General features: G+C 33.5%; 1 protein-coding gene across 18 annotated transcripts in view; it reads right to left on the reverse strand.

Moving 5' to 3' along the window:
• The window catches only part of RALYL (RALY RNA binding protein like), a 765,327-nt gene that overhangs the window by 413,491 nt on the left and 327,768 nt on the right, over positions 1 to 24,068 (reverse strand). For all 18 annotated transcript variants that reach the window (XM_078352738.1, XM_035276603.3, XM_054246386.2 and 15 more), the window contains one exon: positions 6,543 to 6,821. In XM_078352738.1, the coding sequence (XP_078208864.1) occupies positions 6,543 to 6,798 (256 nt within the window). In that variant the 5' untranslated portion in view covers positions 6,799 to 6,821. The remainder of the gene's footprint in view (positions 1 to 6,542; positions 6,822 to 24,068) is intronic.

Below are 24,068 nucleotides of genomic sequence, written 5' to 3' on the forward strand. Positions count from 1 at the left end.
AAAAAAATTACACCTCTAAAAGGCAGTATATTAAAGGCGTGCTGAGACAGGGGTCTCTGTAACAAACTGGTGATTTCCCTGAAAGGCACTTTTAGTTTTAGTTTCTGAACAATTGAAAAAGACATGGTCTTATTATAAATTATCAGTTACTATCAAAATAACTCAAAGCATTGTTTTAATATAATTTATCCAGACTAAAACCATTAGAACATTTCTTAAAATTAATAGAGTTTATTTTGGTGTGGTAGTACCCTAAGATAGTAATTCTTAACTGGAGTGATTTTGCCTCACGGGAGACATTTGGTAATATGGAGACAATTTTTGACTGTCGCTATTTGGAAGGGGTACTCTAGGTATCTTGCAGGTAGAAGTCAGGGATGCTACTAAACATCCTATCATGCCAAGGACAGGCCCCACAAACAAAGCAAAATCAGTGAGAGTAACCTTTTCACTCTCTAAAGTATTATTCTTTGGATGACAGAGTTTATGGTACTCTACTGAAATGGAATAAATTTCTGAAAAGAGAAACAGTAAAAATAATTAGGGTGAGAAAATGTGAGCCAGAAATTTGTGATCGGGCAAGTTCATTCCTCTGGGCTTTGGTTCCTAGGCAGTAGAATGGGCATAAATACTAATATCTTTTTTTTTTTTTTTTTTTTGAGATGGAGTTTCGCTCTTGTTACCCAGGCTGGAGTGCAATGGCGCGATCCCGGCTCACCGCAACCTCCGCCTCCTGGGTTCAGGCAATTCTCCTGCCTCAGCCTCCTGAGTAGCTGGGATTACAGGCATGCACCACCATGCCCAGCTAATTTTTTGTATATTTAGTAGAGACGGGGTTTCACCATGTTGACCAGGATGGTCTCGATCTTTTGACCTTGTGATCCACCCGCCTAGGCCTCCCAGAGTGCTGGGATTAGAGGTTTGAGCCACCGCGCCCGGCCCATAAATACTAATATTACTCCTTGGCATTGTGAAAATCAAAGAAGATAATATGTGCATGGAAGAAATTTGATAACGATGAAGTGCTATGCAAATATCCAGCTCTTAATAAGAGAAAACTATGAAAGGATGACATTTTAAGGAATGTGTAGGAAGTTTTTCATGAATAGAAATCTTTCTTCAAACCAATATATCATTTACTTTAACCTTTGAATAAAGTATATATGTGTTAATATTTCATGCTTACTAAAGATTGGGTTGTATTTATAGAAAACTGAAATCAGGCCTATGGAACAGTTCCCTTGGTAATGCCTATTGAAGAATTTCAATGTTAAATACCTAGTCTGCTTAGCAAGCAGGCCACAACCTGTCTTCGCTTAACAGCAACCCCAACTATATTGCCTCACTTTCTAGCGAACTTGCAATTCCCCTTTTCCTTCCTTCTTCTCCCTGTTCTCTTCTTATTCCTCCTCCTGCTTCTTTGTCTTCTTTCTGTGGTGCTCTTTTCAATGTGAGGCACCCTGTTAGCCAGGTCCATCCATTCCTCCAACTGACCATCTATCCAACCATTCATCCAGTACCTCCTCACTGAGCATTTGCCATGGAAGTGTTAGCATTTTGTTAGGTGCTAAGAAGATGAGTAAAATCATATATAGTTCCTGCCCTAAGAAACTTTTAGCTTAGAGGGAGAAGAGGCAGCTATCGATGACAAAATAATAAACATAAAAATACAATTGAAAAGAAGATACTGGCTAGAAAGTGTAAATAAAACACTTCAACTAGGTTTGAGGGATGCAAATAGTTTTCACTAAAGTAATGAAATTTGATTTGAGATCTTAAGAATGATTAGCCAGGTAAAAAGGATAAAGTGGGAAAGTAGAGTGAGGTTTTGCAGAGCTTCATAAGGAAGACATTCTGGGCAGTGAAGACAGCATGTGCAAAGGCCCTGTTGGACAATAGAACATGAATTGTTCAAAGAACTGAAAGAAGTCACCTTAGCTAGATGTCTGAGCAAGGTTGAGAAGGCTGTGATGTGAGTATGCAGATGACAAAGAAACAAATGAGGTAGAAACTTGTAGCCCACAAGAAAAGGTTTCAGTCTTTTTTCTGAGGACAATGAGAAATCCCTGAAAGTTTTAAATGACAGTGACATGATTAGATTTGCATTTTGAAAAGATCACTCTGGATGAAAAACCGTTGGGGATAAAAAGACATTTGAAATCTATTGCACTCAGTACACGCTTGACAGAAATTGTTACAAGCATTTGATTGCTCTCTTCGTTGTTCTTACGATCTCTCTCCAACATCCTTCTCTATACTAACACAATTCCATTACTTCCTTCAGGATCTCGTTAAATATATTCACCATATTTACTTTTAAATTTACAACTCGTATTCATCATGTTCCCACTTCAAATGATTTCTGCATTTGCAAGACACGTACAATGTGATAAAATTAATTTAATTCTCTGCTTTATATATTATTTTCTCAAAGCAAACTTTGCTTCTTAAAGACAAGGGTGTGCATACAAGTTTTAGAACAGAAATGATTATTCCAGATAAATTATTTTTCAGTGCTTGGTTCCTCCTACTATCAACAGCTGACTTCTCAAGTTCATAAACTGTATCTTTTACAAGCATTGTAACAGTAAAATAATCTGAATATAAAGAAAGACATTGCAAATGTTTATTTATAGCAGATGTGTAATCAGCCAATGTAATCAGTAGATACGTAAAATTGGCACTGTCTAGTCTTAGTCTCTAACCTTTGCATAACATTTTGTGTAAAAGGACACTTCGTGTGTGACTACTTATAAAAACTGTCTCAAGCATTTAAAAAGTTTTTATCTTGTATATAATGTTTTTGAGGAAAAAAGTTCTAATAATTATACTTAAATTAAAAAAATGCAATAAATATTTCTAATATTAACAAACAGAATCCAAATTCAATTAAATATTAAGAGGATATGTTAAATTTCACCTGCTTATATTTAAATAGCATTAAAATCAATTAAATAACCAAATATAGACATACATTTTCATGAGGATTTTTACATTATAGAAATTGTAATTTAAAAAATATTCTGAATAATTTAATAGGTAGATTCTGACTTTTTATGAATTTCTAAATAATGTGAGTCAAAATGCAATTTTTTTTCACACAGGGTTTAGCAGTTTTCTATTTCATATCAAAGACAGGAAGCCAAGAATAAAAAGGGATACTCTCTTTCTACCATGGTACAAAAGATGTGCCAAAACAACTGTAAATGTGTAAGAAAGTAAATTAAATTATGGCCAGAGCTTTAAAAAATCTCATTAGCAGGCTTAATTTTTTCTGGTACTACTCATGTTTAATTTTTAATCTCTTAATTATATATACACATTTTAAACATGTAGTAAATAAAAGTTGTTCCTTTTCAGAAAATGATATACAAATTTGCATTATTCGACATCAAATAAGATAATACAGGTAAAGTATTAATTCAGTGCATGATCTAATCAATATTAATTTCCTTCTCACTCTTAAGGAGAAGCTTAGATATATTGCGGTACCTGATGCTAACAATAATTTCATATAGTAATGGCCTATTATTTCATCCATAAAAATGTGCTTCCTATTAAGGACTTGCTGGGGTTTGTTGGGGCCGCAGAGTAGAAAGGGTTTAATTGGGAATCAAAAAAGTGAAGAAGAAAGTGATTAATTTACTTGAACCCAAGATTTTTCCAAATCATCAAAAACAAAGGTACAGTACTTAAAGCTAGAAATGTATATACATCCTAGAAACTAACGGTCTTTGGGACCTGATGGAGGAACTAAGTTCTATGGGGATCACTTGGAAGACACGTAGTTGTCTATGGGAAGACATATGCTTCTATGGGAAGACAACTGGCAGGAAAACCTGAGTTTCTAGCAACACAGTTTTTAATAAGGTGGATATATTCAGGCACTTGACCTGAAAAGCAAAGTTGTTAGTTAAATAGTAATGTACTTGCTTTGTATGAAAAGCCATTCAGCCTGGACAGAAGTAGTGAAAGATTAGATTTGAACTAAAGATTAGATTTGAAACCAAGTCTCAGACTTGGTTTCAGGCACAAAGTGTGATTATAGGTGATTAGGATATATGCTCTAAAGATTTACCAGAGGAAAAAACTAAGAGAAGATCCAAGAGGAATGGCTGAGAATGAGAAATGGTATCTTAGAAGAAGCACAATTTAACTTTGTGCTTCTCAAAGCAAAGCAATTTGGTGTCATCAATTTTTTCCTTGGGTTTGTGCAGGTAAGGCACTACATTTTTAGTGTGGATATTTATCTGTGTCCATTGCATTCTTCTCAAAAATACAGCAATCAACTGAGTAGTGACAGGAAACAGAACTCCAGAAAATTAGCTGTAGCTTGTTAAAAAGTGAATCAGACTTTTAATTGATCGTAAACTGATAATTGATTTTTTAAAACAATAAAAATAATTAAATGTGTTTCATCAAGTATTTGTTAGTTTCATAACAATCAGGATACAGATAGTAAATAGAGCTTTCCTTGCAATCTGCTGGGATATGGCCCTGAAATAAGACTTTCAACTTAAAAAGGAAAACAAAAATGTCAAAAAATTCCCATGTCAAAGTAAGCAAGCAGAATTTAGACACTGTGAAAAAAAGAAAAGACAAGTAGAAAATATATCAATGCCTTTGAAAAGCACTTCCTTTCTTTACAATATAAAAGGTTGGATGGGACCAATGTAAATAAAAATTATATTTCTATCTGATAGTGATTTTTTTTGTAGTTCAATAGCTGGCACTTAGGCGAAACAACATTTGCTTTTTTCTTTCAAGATTATCACCTCTGACTTCTGTATTTTAATAAATTCCATACCTTCCCAAATAGTATTAATTGTGTTATATTATTTGATAATATTCACAATATTGTTAACACTCTTCTAGCTTGGTTTCTCTGTACATTGAGCTTGCTGCTTTTGTATATTTCTTCAGCTTTATCATGTTTGTGGTCATGACACAGGTAAGATAATAAATTATACTATGTAATCCAGATGCTAATAAGGGCTTTGAAAAAACACAGAGTAATAGAATAGACACCAAAGGAAGGAAGAAGATGACTATTCTATCTTAGATAGGCTGGTCAGTAAACACCTTTCATTGGAAGTAAATTTTGAGCATAGTGTATTCAATAAAGCAGGGAGCAAATAATTAGCAAAGACCTGTCATCTGAGCAGAGGGAATAGCAAATAACAAGCCTCTGAAGTAGGAACAATCTTGGAATGTTTGAGGCATTATCAAGGCAGCCAGAATTACTAGAGTGATTCAAGAAGGTGGAGGGAACAAGGAGATAGAATTTAAGACATGGCAGTGCACGGCATTGTAAGTATGGTATAGAATGTGAATCTTATTCTGTATGAGAAAGGCATTAGGGGTTTAAAAGCAGGTTAAGGACGTAATCTGATCTATGTTTTTAAAAGACACTCTAGCAAGAGTAAAAAGAAGCAGACAAACTAGAAAGTTATTTCAGTGCCCCTGAGATACAATTGTGGTCTCTATGAGGTGGCCTTCAGCACAGATTTAAAAGGAGATTGGGTTTGGAATATATTTGCAATATATTGACACATGAACTTGATAATGGATTATATTTGGAGTGTGTGTGTGAGGGGGAGTTAAGAATCAAAGCTGTTTTTTCTTTGAAAAACTGGATAAAATGGGGGTTCCCTTTATTATAATGAAAAAGCTTGGGAACGGAACAGGTTGAGGGTGTGGGAAATCATGGATTTTTTTCTGGGCATATGAAGCTGAAATGCCTTTTGAGTATCCATGAGAAGATGATGTACAATGAATTTGATATATGAATCTAGACAGAATAAGAAATATAAATTGAGGAATCATTAATGTATTAATTGTAATTTTTTCCTAAGATAGAAAAACATCTAAATAATTATCTAAATTTTATTTTTAAATCACACACTGATTAGAAAATATTTTTCCCAAGTCTTTTAATTTTGAGACTGCAATGTTTTTTTTCTTTGAAATAAACAATACTATTTCTTGAACATCAGACAGAAATATGATTATTCATGATTATATAAACATAATATACAAAATTCTTAACTAAATATTTTAAAATGTGAATTATATTCTTTTTTCAGTTCTAAAAATTTCTTTCTTTTGCTATTTTCTAATCCCTCTTCCCACTCCCCAAAAAAGAAATGAGGAAAATGCATCAGACACTCCAATCAAATGCTCTAAGTATAACAAACACAGTTATTTTTTGCATAGGATAGTGTTTCTTGGAAGACTGATGCTATGTCAATTGAAATAAAGTTAAACATGATATATATTTGTTATTTGCCTGGCTCTGTTAGGATTGGTGGAGGTAATAAGTATTATAAAGTAGTCTTGATCTCAAGTTTATAAATTTGTAGAGAAAATAAGATACCTATATATAAAACAATATGAGGACAAAAAATATAAATTATAAATATACAAGCACTCTAACTGGTTAAAGAAGAGATAGAACCAACAGTGGTGCTGGCTTTTGAGAAATAAAACAATTTCCAGATATATGAACAGTAGCATGAGACCCATGTTTGGGCCTGACTTACCAAGTGGTTGGCCTGCGATGACTCTGGCATTTTCTCCAGCCACTGCAGCTCTTGCATGTCGCTCACTCATGTACTGCACAAATGCATACCCTTTGTGAACAGAGCATCCAACTATTTTTCCATACTTTGAAAAAATGGCTTCAATGTCAACTTTCTTGACAATTGCCGTATTTAGATTGCCAATGAAAACACGGGAGTTGATGGACTTGGGGTCATTCTTATTGGTGACATTGCTGGTCTGTGTTTTGCCAGTCATGATTGGCTCTCCTTGTTTTAATCCTTAAACAAACAAACAAAACAAACAATCAAAAGGTAAATCATTAGATTGAATGGGTATCACTGGCTTTTTAACAGTTTTTCAATATTACACTCAGGAAACCTCCAATCCCTAAGTATTACTGATTTTCTTGAGAAGAAAATTAATGTATTTAGTAATATAAAAGGTAAACATTGCATTGCTAAATACAGTAGAAAAAGCTTACAATTACTTAACATATAGTTATAAAAATTCTTGATTTGTTTATTCAAAATTCAACTCTGAATAATGACTGAACATTTTGCAGTTGCTTTTACATTGTCTATTTTATAAAAGAAAATTTGAGAAAAATCTTCCTTTTCTTATCAACAACAACAAAAAATCCAATATGGCTAAGGTCTGATGACAGATGGAATATAGAAATGTAACTTCCATTTTCAGATGTTTGAGTACATGCATTATTATTTCTACATTTCTATAACATGAAGACATATTATCTATTTCAATATCAGAACCCTTCTATCGGAAACTAACAAATCGTTTCATTAAAGGCTGTGGAATAGAAAAAAAAATGGTGTTAGAAATTTGATTAAGACACATAACATAAGAAAACCAGAATTTTAAAAATAAAAGACTTAGCCAGAATTATATTATATATGCTATTTATTTGAACCAATATCACTATCACATGTCAGTTTCATAAAATCACAAAACAAAACATATGAGCCAGTGTTTATCAATGATCAGCAAATTAGTAGATTAGGTAACTTGAAATTTTATTCTTAACCTCATTTTCTAATTTCCTTAACTAAAGCCTCCTATGTTACCTAACGATTGCTAGTATTTTAAAAAATCATTTTGTGAGCTTGGAAGAATATTTGTGCTTAATTAAACTCAATAAAACTTTTATTTCTAAGTATTCCAGCACATACAAATTTATTTTAAGGCCTTGAAAATCCCTCCTTCCTTCCCTCCCCTACCCCTGATCTCCCTTCTTCCCTTCCTGCCTTTCCCTCTTTCACAACATTTAGTCCCAACCGATTTTTGGTTATGCATTATCTATAGTACCTGTTAATTTATAGATACTATTATGGCTAAACTAAAATTTCAACAAGGTTACATTTTCGGACATTGATGATCATTGTTGAACATTAGATAATTGATACCGTTTGTCAATGAAAACTATACTTTTATATGAAGGCTCTCTTAAAATATGGCTATAAAAATAAGTGCATCTGATTTTTAAGAATCATTTAAAATGACATTTCTAAATTAAGCATTAAGGTGGTGGAAGTCTTTAAGGCATGTAAATTGGATATGCTTAAAAATGTACTTATTATGCATTTAAAGCAGATACTCCTGAAATCAAGAGCAACCAAGTAACATAAAATGTTTCAAATTAAGTTGCTCAACATTACATCTGGCATTTTTAAAGCTTTACTTCATATTGCACAGTCAACATTATAAATATTTCCTTATAATGGTCAGCTTCAAAAATAAAACATTTAGTTATTTACATAAAAATTAAGAGTAAGACATCATTAGAAACAAAGATTATAACACTGCCTTGTATTGATTCAGATTAGCTACCTTTAAGTGCTTCCTTTATGAATTATTCAGAATAGTGCTGAAGAAAGAAAAGTTGATATATATATATTTTTAAATATTGCAATTCAAGCTATTGCATTTCTCAAGACAAATGCTCTGAGAATTAATTGAAACAAGAAAAATCAAGGTTGGTAATCTAGAGTCAGTTTCCTTTCTTACCATTCTAGGCCAACATCAGTAATACAATTCATAGAAAGCACACTATTTTGTTTGTGCTCTCATGTGGTACATATTTTTATAAACACCATACAGTTGTTTTCAAGGGTGAACAATTCTTATAGTTGACATTTTATTTCCTGGACAGAAATACACTGATTAAAATGCAAACACAGGAATTGTTAGATTAGATTAGACCGGTGGTTTACAGAGCCCAGTGGTCTGCATTGATAGTAGCACTTGGTCAAATTTAAGTTGAGGGTGCAGCTGTACTCTGATTCCTCATCGTGAATGTCAACATGCTATCTTTCATTCATATCATTCACTCTATGTGGATGAAACTCATACCTGTACCTCCACACTGACAATGTGTAATTCTAATTAATAATTCTTACTTACAGTAAAAATCTACACATATCTAGGTATCTAATTTTTTTTCACAAACACTGACTTGGCAGTTTCCATCATTGTTTACAAGAGTAAGTTTTGTTGTAGTATTGTATTCTGTCATTCCAACGTTCTCTAAAAGTTAGGCAATAATTCATAGTTTAATAGCTTTTCTATTACATAAATTTTTAAATCAGTTGAAGAAAGACTTCCACTTTCAGCCATGATAGAGTAACAGTGACTAAATTAACCCTCCTGACTCAAAGAAATAGAAAATTAGGGAAATATGGATGAAGCAACTGTTTTTCAGACATTAAACCACAGGCGATGCAGATCTATCACATCTGAGAAAGAAGAGACAAAGAAAGTAAAATGTAGGAGAGCTGAGATTTCTACCTGGAAAACATATTTCAAGTCTAGAGCAGTCAGTGGGATGGGGAGGATATTGCAAACTGAGACTGTGATCCTATTAAGTTGAGGAGATACAGATCAGAGTTGAGAGCATCTGGGGCAGTTAGAATTGGTGTGACAGGTTTCTCAAGACAAGAGAGCTATGCAGAAAAAAACTCTAGAAATCTGCTTTAAAGTCCTTTGAACCTATGCTGATTTCTAAGTCATGTATGCAAAGAATACAATTTCATGAGGCTGGGCAAAAAGTTATTGCAAAGCTGCGAAGTGAATGATTCCAAGAACTGCAATAGGCCAAGAAACATACAAGTTCCTACCAGCAACAGTGGAAAGTCAAAATTCACTAACCAGAGAATTAAATTTAGGTATCAGAAGGTTAGGCCTTAGTAATGGGTATTAACGATTACTATAGGTAAAGGAATTTTGTGTCTACCTAAGTAAAACTTGAAAACAAGGCTTAAGATGATCAAACTAAACCAGAACAACCCAAATATCTATGAAAGAAAAGTATAACACTTTTCTAAAAACAGTAACAAGACCAACCATGGTGATTCACACCTTTAATCCCAGCACTTTGGGAGGCCAAGGGAGGCAGAGGGCTTGCAGTCAGGAGTTTGAGACCAGCCTGGCCAACATGGTGAAACCCCATCTCTACTAAAAATAAAAAAAAATAAAAAATTGCCAGGCATAGTGGTGCACACCTGTAATCTAAGCTATTGGAAAGATGAGGCAGGAGAATCTCTTGAAGTTGGGAGGTGGAGGTTGCAGTCAGTCAAGAGGAAAAAAAAAATAGAACTCAGGCATTCAATCACATAAAATACACTATTTCCCCCATCCAATCAAAAATTCCTACAGATCTTAATGAATCAAAGTATGACCTATGACTAGAAGAGAAATTAAATATATAAAAAAATGAAACTTTTAAAGATACAAACTATAATATCTAAAATTTTAAAAAATCAATGAATGGTGATAAACAAATTTGTGAATTTGAAGTTGAAGAAATAGAGAATATGTAAAACATAGTATAGAGATAAAACACTGAAAATACAAAGAGCCTCAGTGAGTTGATATTTAACACTGTCAAGCTGTTAAACATATATAAATCTGGAGTCCCAGAGGAGCTAGTAGAAAAATATTCAAGAAACTTAATGGTCAAAATATTCCAAATTTAATAAAAATGATAATCCCAGGGATCCAAGAATATCAATAAACCTCAAGCAGAAAATATATATCTCCACACCAGACACATAATAATAAAATTACTGAAAACCAGTGATAAAAATTAAGGAGCTATCAGGCATTGGAAAAAAACATTTTGACACAAAAAGGGTTTATAACAGTTAAATGTCACAACTAAAAAACAAATGACAAGGGAAAATGAATTTTTCAGTGCACACAAACTGTCTCTTTGTTTTTAATTTAGAAGTTTGGATGGAGCTCATGTAAAGTGTCTCTCTATGAAAGCTGCTATAAAATAAAAGACAAACTGTAAACTACTGTTGCTGTTGTTCCAAAGAATTTTCTATGATGATGGAAAACTTTCCATGTCTACAATATCCAAAAATTTAGTCAATAACCACATGTGACTTTTGAAGTCTTAAATCTGGCCAGTACAATTAAGAAACTGCATTTTTAACTTTACTTAATTAAAATTGAGGCCATGGTTTAATGAATTGCTCTACCCCAAAAGGCTAACAGGGCTCTTGCCTTCCAAACATGTAGAATAAAAGTAAATCAGAAATAAATCTGGCTATTTATGTTTCATTCAAATCTAAAGAATGAGTATGGTTTTGGTCCTGAAAACTTACAAAAGATATGATAGTGTCAGCTCTATTTCCAAAGAATAAAAAGTTCAAGTATCTGCCATATGATAACTAATTTAAAAGATTAAGGGTTTTTATTCTGGAAATATCAGACTGAGGTTGTAAATGTTCTCTAAAATTATAAAGAATGTGATCAGAATAGCCTTTTAATTTGTATTTGAGATTTTTATGTTTGAATTTATATATGATACATTTACTATAAATTAAAGGCAGCTCAAAAATGTGCTTTAGAGAAAATAATTTTTAGTAAAGTCACCAACCAGTAAACTCTACCATTCTGCTGTTTTAGTGGTCTTTAATTTCCATCTAAATTTTAAAGTTACTTAGACACTTATTTTGAAAAAATAATTAAAAAATCAACAACAGGAATAACAGAAAACACCCAGGTGAAATGGTTTGGCTCTGTGTCCCCACCCAAATCTCACCTTGAATTGTAATAATCCCTGTGCACTGTGGGAAGGACCCAGTAAGAGGTAACTGAATCATGGGGGTGGGTTTTTTTTCCATGCTGTTCTCATGAGAGTGAATAAGTCTCATAAGATCTGATGGTTTTAGTTCCCCTGCACATACCTTGCTTCCTGCTGCCATGTAAGATGTGCCTTAGCTCTTCCTTCACCTTACACCATCATTGTAAGGCCTCTCCAGCCATGTGGAACTGCAGTTCCATTAAATCTCTTTCCTTTATAAAATACTCAGTCTCAGGTATGTCTTGTGTTCTCAGCACGAGAATGGACTAATACAGTAAATTGGTACTAGGAGTAGGGCACTCTGGTAAAGAGACCCAAAAATGTGGAAGCAACTTTGGCATCTTGCCTGTCACCATGTAAGATGTTCCTTTGCTTCTCATTAGCCTTCTATCATGATTGTGAGGACCCCAATTCATGTGATACTGTGTATCCATTATACCTCTTTCTTTTATAAATTACCCAGTCTCAGGTATGTCTTTATTGGTAGCATGAGAACAGACTAATATACCAGATATTTACAAGAGTCAGCCAACAATATTAATATATACTATATTTAAAAACCCAGGAAAAGATGAAAGAGTTGCACAAAATGACTAAGAAAGAATGGATCATACACTGAAAGTTATCATCTGCTGAAGTCTAGAGGTATTACTCAAATAAGTACTAAGATAAACCATGAAAAATGCTTCAGTATTACAAACTAAGGTTGTCACTTTTGAAAAAGAGAGAAAGTGATTATATCCAGTTCAAAATATTAGAGGAAACCTCTTAAAGTAGGTGATATTTTAATTAAACAATCATATAAAAATTCAACAGGCATACAGTAAATTTCTCACCATGCACAAGAGGACAGTCGTTTTCTAAATATTTTAAAGGTATCCCCCAAACTTTTTTTATTAAATGGATTAGTATAACATTTTTCATATTCAAAATTAAAAAAAGGGAAAAAATGAACTGAAAGAAACTAAAAATTTAAGCATCTCTTCCTGGATAAAATAAAGAACACCAAGGAAATTCTGAATTCATTCCTCAAAAAACCACCCACGATTTATAAAGATGTAACTTATATTCACCAGAGCTGTAACAATTCATCAACAGATCTTAAAATAAATATATTTCTTAAAAATGAAAATACTATTTATAAAACAATATTGTGGAAAATTTCCTGATGCCCCTTTCACCATGAAGAAATCATCATAGTGTATTTAGTGATGTCTATGTCATTTATAAAGTTAAATATCACAATTGTGTTGAAGATTTCATTCTTAAGCCTCAAACTGCTTTCTGAAATAAACCAACATATTGATTTTAAAGGTAAAGATCCAGGAAATATGTAAATATAAAAAAAATATATATATATATAATGAAAAATATAATCCCCACCTGCAGACATTTACAATTAAAATCTTGTTTTATTTTTCTTTATCTGCAGTACTTAGAAAAAAGCTATAAACTAAAAAAAGTTATCATAATCTACATACCAAGTATCATTATTTATTATTTGAACACACATCTAATTATGCTGTTAAACACTTATATGGCTATAGCTTAAATAGTTACACAGTAATAAGGCTAAGCCATCACTTTCTTTGTCCTCTTGATGGGCATTTAGCTTGTTTCCATTTTTCTCAGGTCACAAAACCATCTGAGATGAACACAAACACATTTAGTAAGCATGAATTCCCAGTACACTATTGACATTCCTAGGTCGAACAGAATGGATGATGCTAGTTAACAAACCCCAACTACTTTGGAGAAGTCACACACCTTTCTACTCCCACCAGGAGATAACACTGTGCCTGTTTTTACATGCTCAAAGAGGTTTTGATAACTGCCAGCTCTTCCCTTAGTACTCTACTCAAACTGTTTTCTGATTCATTATGTTAAATGGAAAGAATGAATAGGCCTTAAGAAAATAAAAGGAGGATATGCTGATACAGTAGTAATGAAGTTTAAGAGTTTAGCAAGCCTGGTGCTAATAATAGAAACACCATAATTCCCTTGCACTTTAGAGAAAATGGAATTAATGTCAGAGCTTCCCAGACATCACTAGACAAAGTCAGAATTTAAAAATAGAAGAAAAATTATTCTGTTTTTCTTTATTAAATCTTCTGATTATATCAACATATTGGTGTTATAATAGTATGTGCTCAATGATTATTTAAAAAGCTAAGGTTGATTATAAATAAATTTAAAATTCTGTATGTAACCTCTTGATCTTTCAGTTTTTTTTTTTTTGTATTTCAATTCAGTTATCACAACTCTAGATAACAGTCACAGTGGAAGTGAAATTTCCTACTCAGAGTCTTTGAAAACATTAATTATATTCACATCAATTTTTTCCCAATTTTTGAAAAACTATGCTCCTTAGACACTGAGTATAGTATGTTGGCAATAGCACCAGGAACCCAGAAATTCAGTTTCCATTTTCCTTTCTATCTACCATTTTGTGTATAAAAAACTCAAGATATAAAATACTTTATTTGTAATAAGAACCCACTGAAAATAGAGGTCACATGATAAATTTCACAGTTAATCGATTAATGTGAGAGATTTCATAAAGAAAAATAGCTTAAAATGCCACTAAATGGAATCTAGAAATATTTCAAAAATTAGGCAAATGATAGTATTTCATTCAATAGCTCATCAAAATTTAAGAAAATTATTGTGAGCAACATAAAAATGAAACTACTGTAGAATAATGGGAATGGCATTAACTTTTTTTTTTTTAAGAGCAAATGATGTTAGCTAAAATATCTTAATAGGAGAGACTGGGTTTGAATAGAAAAATTAGGTACTAAGAAATAAATGTTTTCATCTGGAGATTGAGATTAAGTAATTGGAAAGCAAAAATAAATATATAATTGTAGATAATGTAACAACTATAGTTATAAAAAGTTAGTGATTTCTTACTGATGATTTTAACTACAAAATTAAAAATCAATGGATATTAGTAAGTCAACATTTAAAGCTTAGTTGATTAATAAACTTCCATGTTAAACAATTATTTGTTAAATATAAGTTAAATGATTGACATTTTGTAAACAAATAATAATAAATGGTAAACTATCTCTTAGGGAACATTTAATGAAGTGCTGGAGATTCAAATGTAATTTGGCAGAGGGTTGTAGTCTATAAGGAACCATCACTTTGGTTCATAACAGGGTTAAACACATTAATGCAGATGAAAGAAGACAACTGGCTGGGTCAGGCCAAAAATAGAGAATAAATAACCAGTGGAACAAATAAACAGTGGAACTCCTTTCTGTGTTGATATATTAGGCTGTTCAGATTACCATTTTTAAAATGCCATACTGAGTAGTTTAAATAAATAAATTTTTCACAGTTCTTGAGGCTGGGAAGTCCAAGATCAAGCTGATGGCCAATTTGGGTTCTGGTGTCTATTATGTAAGAGAGAAAGAGCTCGGGCTTCTCTTCCACTTCTTCTAAGGGCACAATTCCTATTATGGGATCTTCATACTCCTGAGCTCACCTAAGCCAAATTACCTACCAAAGGCTCCACCTTTAAATATAATCACTTTGGGGTCTGGGTCTTCAATATATGAATTTTGAGGAGACACAATTCAGTCCACAGAAGTTCACATTATCCAACAGTAAGAACCCACTTTAGGTTTTGAAGTTTTGGAGAAGTGGAATAAGCTCTCTGTGAATCATAGGAGGCAGTGTGATTGTTGCTATATTCACCATGTGAGGGCTCATGTAAACCAGTGGTCCCCAAACTGTTTGGCACCAGGGACTGATTTCATGGAAGACAATTTTTCCAAGGATGCAGGATGTGGGACAGGGGTGAGAGATGGTGAGATGGTTTCAGGATGAAACCATTCCACTTCAGATCATCAGTCATTAGTAGAGTCTCATAAGGAGCATGCAATGTAGATACCTCACATTCACAGTTCACAATAGGGTTCACTCCCCTATGAGAATCTAATGCCAACACTGATCTAACATGAAGCAGAGTTCAGAGAGTGATGGTGGATCACTGGCCACTCACCTCCTGCTGTGAGGCCCTGTTTTAACAGGTGACAGACAGGTATCTGTCTGCAGCCTAGGGATTGGGGACCCCTATTTAAATAATGCCTATGTATTCAATCACGAAGTCTGGGATTGCACATTATCAGGGATTGCGCACCAAGCACAGGCACAGGAGAAATTCACTCAAATTAGTTAACAGGTCCATTCCATTCTTGTCCTCTTTGTTCAAACTGTCCATCATGACGGTTCCCTCAGGAGTCAAGACCACTAAGTGATTTCACGTAGGCTACTAAAATATTCTGATTAAATCTATACAAAGAAGAAAAATTAAATAATTTTTAAAACAAAAAGACTTAAAGAAATAAGACCATATGGTGGTATCACTAAGAAGTATTCACTTAAAGAAGTTATCCTAAAGTATATTCATATTCTCTGGAATGTGACCAAATTGCTATCAATTCTAGGAAATTTGGCACATGTGATAATCTAAAAAGCATTTTCCTCTGTAAAACAAATCTCAAATCATATATATTGTCTAAATATACTGACTGCAATTATGCTTCCATGAAATCTTTCCACTTGACAAGATGACCTAGTAAGAAGATAGTTTGAGTAAAAGTCAAATGAACAATAATTAGACCCTTTTTATTTTGCTGAGGAAAATAGATCAGTCAAGGTCAGTACCCATTTGTGATTTAAAGATTTTGAGAAATGGAGCAATTAAGAAACAAGCTTCCCTTTAGTTATTGGAGATGTTATTGGGGGGGATTATACACCAAGTGCAGACAAAACTCTACGTCACTGATTGCTATTTGAATCATATTTGTGCCAAGGACCATGGGACTCGATTACATTGTTTTGTGGCTGGTTAACAACATCCTGTAAAAATCAAAACCCACTTGGAAAGATTCCTTACTGGGCTGCGACTGGGAAGTTGGACTAAAGTGGAGAAGAAGAAATCAGTGCCACTTTAATTCTTTATTCCTATCATCCCTCGTTTTAGTACATTTAGCAATGCAGACATTGCTAACTCCTTGGACTCTGTAGTGATTTGTGTCTTCTCTAAGTAACTTAGAACACTATTTGAAAATATTCCACAACCCAGATGAAGCAAAGAAAAGAAGTGAAACCCTTTCCTCACTACAGTAAGAGAGTATTTAATATTTAATTTAGCAATGAAGACATTGCTAAAAGGGGTTCCATTTAGGAGACTTCTTGTTTTAAAAAGACTGTCTATAAACCATTAACACTATCTCAAAAATAGTTTTGAAATGCTTAGTTTATATTTACTAAGCACAAAGCACTTAACATATGTCTGCCATCAGTCTAAGTGATTATTAAATACTCTCTTACAGTAGTGAGGAAAGGGTTTCACTTCTTTTCTTTGCTTCATCTGGGATCTGGAGTATTTTCAAATAGTGTTCTAAGTTACTTAGAGAAGACATAAATCACTACACAGCCCAAGGAGTTTGCACTGAGAGACTTATTTACCACCAAACCTATGTATATCATGTTGAGGAGAATAGCTACAAACTGCTAAGACTTTGTGATTTATATTAAGAGAGAATGGCAGCTAAAAAAGTATCTTGAGAATGCCCAGAAACTGTTAAAATTTTTCTTAAAGAAATTATAAGATCCACAAATCTACAAACTCCAGCTAAAATTTCCCTGAAATATGTAAAATAGAGTATAAAACATATAGCGGTATATTCACCTTTTTCTGTTACTTAATGGTATGACAGTTCGTATTAATGAACTTCAACAAAGCAGATCTGGAGAGTCCAGGCAAAAGCATCATTATGTTTATTTAGAATTGATGTAGTATATGATGAAAGCAATGGAGAAAGAGTAAGAAGATTGTGTGTATTCACTGGAGTAAAACTCTGCTGTATCCTCTGATTCCTCCACTGAATAAAGTATCTTTCTCCATTTTAAAACTCCCAGGTCACAAAAAGCTAAATTGCAGGAGGTAAACATTGTCATGCCCACAGGAGAAATTCACTCAATCCTAGTTAACAGGCCCATTCCATTCTTGTCCTCTTTGTTTAAACTGTCAATCATGACAGTTCCCTCAGGAGTTAAGACCACTAAGTGATTTCATGTAGGCTACTATACTGTCCACAGAGATGCACAACTTTCAATCATTATTGATGTAGCTTTGGAAGACTGGCCCTAAAGTGAAAAATCTTAAATCCCATAATCCCCTGAAATGTCTTGAACTCTTCTAAAATAAAAATAATTGTGCTACAATAGTGTAATGGTGAATTTTCTCCCACAAACTTGAATGTTTGGAGTTGTATTAGGTAGCAAACCAAAATGATATAGTGAAAATGCCAACTGTATGTCTAGATAAGATAAAGCTTCTATTTATACATTCCTTAAATTCAGCAGCTATGACTGTAGATGCAATGTCATAAATGATAGCATCTAGCAATGCATTATTGCAAATACTGACTTAAAATGTAATTTCTCATTGGTAAAATAAATCTTATTCCTATTGATGCAATAGTCTATTATGTTATCTGTGAATTTCCACTTATCCCTTCCCCTTAGCTATAGAAAGCAGAATTTCCATAAAACTCTGGAAAATTCCAATAAATGTAGAAATTAAAAATTATGGATGCTCTTTCTCTAAATAAAAGCTAGTGTTTAAGCTTAGTTTAGGTTAAAGTTTATTAAGATCTTACTCCAGAAATAATAGTAAGGAGATGGTTGAAATAATAGTAAGGAGATAGTTATACCTATGGTATAACTATGACACTATGTCGTAATTCATTTTTTGTTGTCTCCACTTAGACTTTGCACTAGATTTTAATATTAGCATAAATAGTGTAACATAGAAGATTTTCAAACTTGGAGAAGAAATCTACCTTGGTTTTTAAGAATGTTTAGCCATTAGGGTTAAACCAACAAGGATGCCAGCCAGGCTCAGCACTACTTCTTTTTAGCTGAGCAATTTTGAGCAGTTATTTAGGCTCTTTGATGTTTGGATTTCCATCTGTAATTTTAAAATGGTGATGGAACAATGGATATAATTTTTGAGAAATTCAAATGAGATTCAGTAAAATACTAAGCACTGTATTTGTCATATAAGAGGTAATTTAAAAAGTTAGCTTAGTTATTATTCAGAATATATGGATAAGTTAGAAATTTATGCCCTAGATTACTTTTCTTCAGTGGAAATGTTTTCGGGTACATTGAGTTTACCCAGGGATGCTTTACATCTCCCCTTTGAATATTTCTGCATTCTCAGGCAATTTCCTAGCAATCTGATAACTTCTCTAAAGTTGAATTTGGACTTCGATTACTGGTGCTTTACAGAAGTTCCTTGCTAAATGGATTTGCTGGGTCCTTTGCATATTTGACACAGCCTCTAATATTTTATCTGATATAATTTTAATCTTGAAGTAAGCACATTGGTCTCAACAGCTTCTTGTGAATCAACATTGCTGGAGGTGTGTTAATTAACAAATGCCATGTAACAGCCTTGGTTGATATTTACTTTGTTCTCAGAAGCAGTTGTGATTCTACAGGTATCTTTCCTTCACTATTAAGACCTAGCCGTTGGGTAACACTAGCATATACAAAATCAGGACATGATGTTATATGAGCTTTGGTGTTTTGTTTTGTTTCATACAAATACTCTCAGGAATGACTCTAATGTTTTATGTATCTTCTCTTGGACTCCTTGATTTTGCAAGCAAATTCTGTGATAGCCTGCACTGGGGCTAGGATGATTGCACAGATCTATGATTCAAATGGAGTGTATATTTTATGCATCCAGGTAAGAGTGTTTGGCCAGTGAATTTTTGACAATTTATATTAGAAATTTCTTCTACAAATTTGATACAATTACAATATAAATAGTGAGGTAGTTTGTAGGGTTAATACTCAGGGGAAGTCAGATTCCAGAGATTAGCCAATTCTATCCAGAGTGTTGTAGTTTTGCAGAAATATGCTATGTGGCCTCTTTTTAACTTCAAAGCTGATGACATAGAAAGTAGTATTCAAATGGCAAATTATACTCACACACTGATATGTCTGGCTTTTTTGTTGTTGTTGAGAGGAAGTCTTACTCTACTGCCTAGGCTGGGGTGCAGCGGCGCAATCACAGCTCAAGGCAACCTCCGCCTCACGGGTTCAAGTGATTCTCCTACCTCAGCCTCCCAAGTAGCTGGGATTACAGGCTCCTGCCACCACATCCAGCTAATCTTTCTATTTTTAGTAGAGACAGGATTTCACCATGTTGGTCAGGCTAGTCTCGATCTCCTGACCTGAAGCCACCCACTCACCTTGGCCTCCCAAATTGCAGGGATTACAGGCATGAACCACCATGCGGTCACGGCTGGCTTTTAATTTACAAATATTTGTACTAAACTAAGAAGATAGAATACCAATATGAGTTCTAGACTTCTCAGCAGAATATGAAACCGGACCCCCCATCTGAAGAGAGACCCACCCTGAACAGAGAGAGATACCCTCTTGCATTGGGATATCTTAATGGGGACTTGATAACCAGGGAAGTGCACCCCAGCAAAGTGAAGAAAGGTGTTGAGTCTCCCGCTTGCATTTAACGTCATCTATCCTTTCTTCATATTAAAAAGACAACTTTTCTTGGTTTGTTGATATAATTTTGGTCCAATAGAGTTGTTACAGAAGAGTTTAAAAATGAACTTCATATGTAAATTATTCTGAGTATTATATTATTATTTAAAATGCTGCAAACTGTAGTGCTTAGATATACTATACAGCTCCAAAAATGAGCCACAAAATAGTTGCTTCAGAGTAGGGTTTCATTTATGAAATTTAAATATATAGATCTGACATCAAGTTAAGAAGAAATTATATAGAAAAAAAGTAAAATACCTTGTCCTGTAACTCTACAATTGTGCATCTTAGGCCTATTATTTATCTTATTAAGTACATGGATGAGATTTATTATAAACTCTATGTGTATATGTCTTAAACATTTTAACCCTGTCATATAATTTAGCTTATGGTTTTGAACATTTTAGATATTTAATTATTGCTGATTTCATTAAATGTGTTTATAATCATTTAAAATGTATGACTGGAAACTCAGATGTCTATTATTATTTTTAGTTCTTATTGATATTGCCAGTTTTAACTATATCCACCTTCATTAACACTACCACCCCTCCCACTTTCATCTTCCTCTACCCCACTATCCAGGCAAATAGCATCTGAAATATAATCTTTTTATAATTGAGATAATCTCATAACAACAGTATTCACTGATAAAAACATTGCCTTTAATAATCATATTATGAATTTTGTCGAGAGTCAAAATTCCAAATAGTAGTATCATACATCACAGACAGGAAAAATGACTTTTTCTTTTCCCTGTTGTGTCAATTGAAAATTTATTTCATTCTTATACAGTATATATTGATAATACTTTTTGTCCTACACATGCAAAGATGGTAATCACTATCCTTTCTGGCAGGACCAACAATCTAAATCAAATAGAAGAGTCCATGTAAATTAAATTGGTTGAAATACACTATCTGGAAGATATTATCACATTTCTGGCATGAACAGAATCACAATTTTGAGAATCAGAGATATGTAACAAATATTTTTGACTGCTGTTGTTATTTATAACCTTTTCACAATTTTTAGGAACCATGTTGAAAGAAATATATGCTATGGTACTGAATTAAGGGATATATAATTCCTATTTCGAATGGAATTTGAAATTCCTATTTCGATCTCATTTTAAGACAGTATATAAAACATTCTCCATACAAAAACATGCTAGTGCCCAGTATATACAATGTAATTGCACAGGAAAGTAGAGCTTTTTAAAAAATTAGATGGGGTGTGATTGTCTTCATGCATAAAAAAAGCTTGTATTTTACTAAAGTATATTTAGAAATAATCACTACGTAGCTATTTTTTGGTTGAAAACTATGAAGTTTATTTGGCAAAATAAAGTGAAATATTGCTCAGGGTAGTAAACACAGACGGTAATGACTTCAATTTTGCAAAGATTTATACAGAAAAATACAGGTATTGCAACTACATAAGTAGATTTTATAGGCTTGAGAGACCAGAAGCCAAACTGAGTTTTAAAAGAGTGCTAATACTCTCTAACCTATTGCATATTCAGCAGGCATTATTTGTAGTGTTATCTGATTATCTCTAAGGTTCTATAAAACACTTTACCTATAACAGCCACTTCTAGGGAACCATCTGCTAGAACTACAAGGACTCTCTAGAGGACTGTTTCATTTTTAATAATACTAGCACCTGCAAAACCCTATTACTGGGGTGGCCCACACCTGCAGGCAACAATCCACACACAACACGAAGTCTACTCTCAATTTGGGCTAAGGGCACATAATGACTATTCCTAGGTTGAGACTAAACTGATGCTGCTATATGTATCTCTTCATAACTTGTATGTTGGAATTTAGACCCACACGTGGCAGTATTAAGAGGTGGGTCCTTTAAGAGGTGATTCGTGAGGCAGAGACCTCATGAATGGAATTACTGACCTTGTAATATAGTTGGAAGGAACTAACTAGACCCTTTTGCCTCTCTCTTTTCCACCATGTGACGACATACTTTCAAGGTGTGATCTTGGAAGCAAAGACTAGGCCCTCACCAGACACTGAACCTGCTGGTTCCTTGATCTTGGACTTTCCGGACCCTCGAACTGTGAGAAACAAACTTCTACTATTTCTATATTACTCATGAGAAACAAACTTCTACTATTTATATATTACTCTATCTCGGATATTTTGTTAAACCAGCACAGATAGACTGCCAGTTGCCTACTGTTAAATTTTAAACACACTGGAGACAAAACAAAATATAACATTCAAAACATCTTAATACATTCATGGTTTTCATGACTCTTCAATGACAATAGATTACTGTATTATTACTTCTAGAAGTAGCAATGCATTTCCTTACTCTGCAAAGCTAAAGTGATTCAGAAGATCTAGGTGTCACAACACTGATATTTCTTTTTCTTTTTCTTTTTCTTTTTTTTTGTGTGAGATAGAATCTCACTCTGTCACCAAGGCTGGAGTGCAGTGATACGATCTTAGCTCACTGCAACCTCTGCCTCCAGGTTCAAGCAATTCTCCTGCCTTAGCTTCCCAAGTAGCTGGGATTACAGGTACCTGCCACATGCCCAGCTAATTTTTGTATTTTTAGTACAGACAAGGTTTCACCATGTTGACCAAGCTGGTCTCGAACTCTTAACCTCAAGTGATCCACCTGCCTTGGCCTCCCAAAGTGCTGAGATTACAGGCGTGAGCCACTGTGCCTGGCCACATTGGTATTTCTTATCTTCAAAGAAGTTTATTTATAAGTACCAATTTCATTCATATTGTTTCTACTACATTTTGCATCTTAAGAGTCAATGACTGTGTATCTATTGTAGTGATTAACAATAGGAAACAATTATAGAATATATGTATAATTTTTAAAAATGAAGTTTATTTAAATGTAACAAGATAATAAAAGTTACAAACGCTTATTAAATGTCAGCAACAAAGTCCATTCCAATGGATTTAATCCTTGGAATATTTAATCAATCTTATTTACTTGAGATTACATGTTTATCTTTAATAATTAGATATGCTTACCACAATGCTAATATTTCAATTGTATCGCAGCTATTTGTCAAATAATTTTTGTCTCCAATATTTTTAAAAATTAAAAAAAAATAAAAGCAATAATCTTAACCAAATTAGACAAACAGATATCAAAATTGCTAACACGTTGCAGGATAGAAAAGCAACTCACAAAAATCAATAAATACAAACTAGCTAATAAAATCAAGAACATATCATTTATAATACCTACAAAAAATACCTGGGAATAAATTTAACCAAGCAGGTAGAAGAGTTCTACAAGGAAAAACATCTACTGATGAAAGAAATAGAAGAGGATACACATAAAAAATGGAACATATTTCATGCTTGCGGATTGAAAAATTGATATCTCTTAAATGATCACACCACCCAAAGCAATCTACAGACACAATACAATTTCTATCAAAATACCAGTGACATTTTTCACAGAAATAGAATCCTGAAATTTGTATGGAACCAAACACGGAGCCTGGATAGCCAAAGCAATCCTGGGAAAAAGGAACAAAGATGGAAGCATCACATGACCTGACTTCAAAATATATTCCAAGGCTATCACACCAAAACAGCATGGTATTGGTATAAAAACAGACACATGGACCAATGGAACAACACTGAGAACGCAGAAATAAATCTACATATTTATAGCCAATTGATTCTCAGCAAAGGTGCCAAGAACATATGTTGGAGAAAGTACATCCTCTTCAACAAATGGTGCTGGAAAAACTGGATATCCATATGCAGAAGTAGGAAGCTAGACCCCCATCACCATATGCAAAAATAAACCACAAAGGATT

The sequence above is a fragment of the Callithrix jacchus genome, chromosome 16, assembly GCF_049354715.1.
Source record: "Callithrix jacchus isolate 240 chromosome 16, calJac240_pri, whole genome shotgun sequence".
NCBI lineage: Eukaryota > Metazoa > Chordata > Mammalia > Primates > Cebidae > Callithrix > Callithrix jacchus.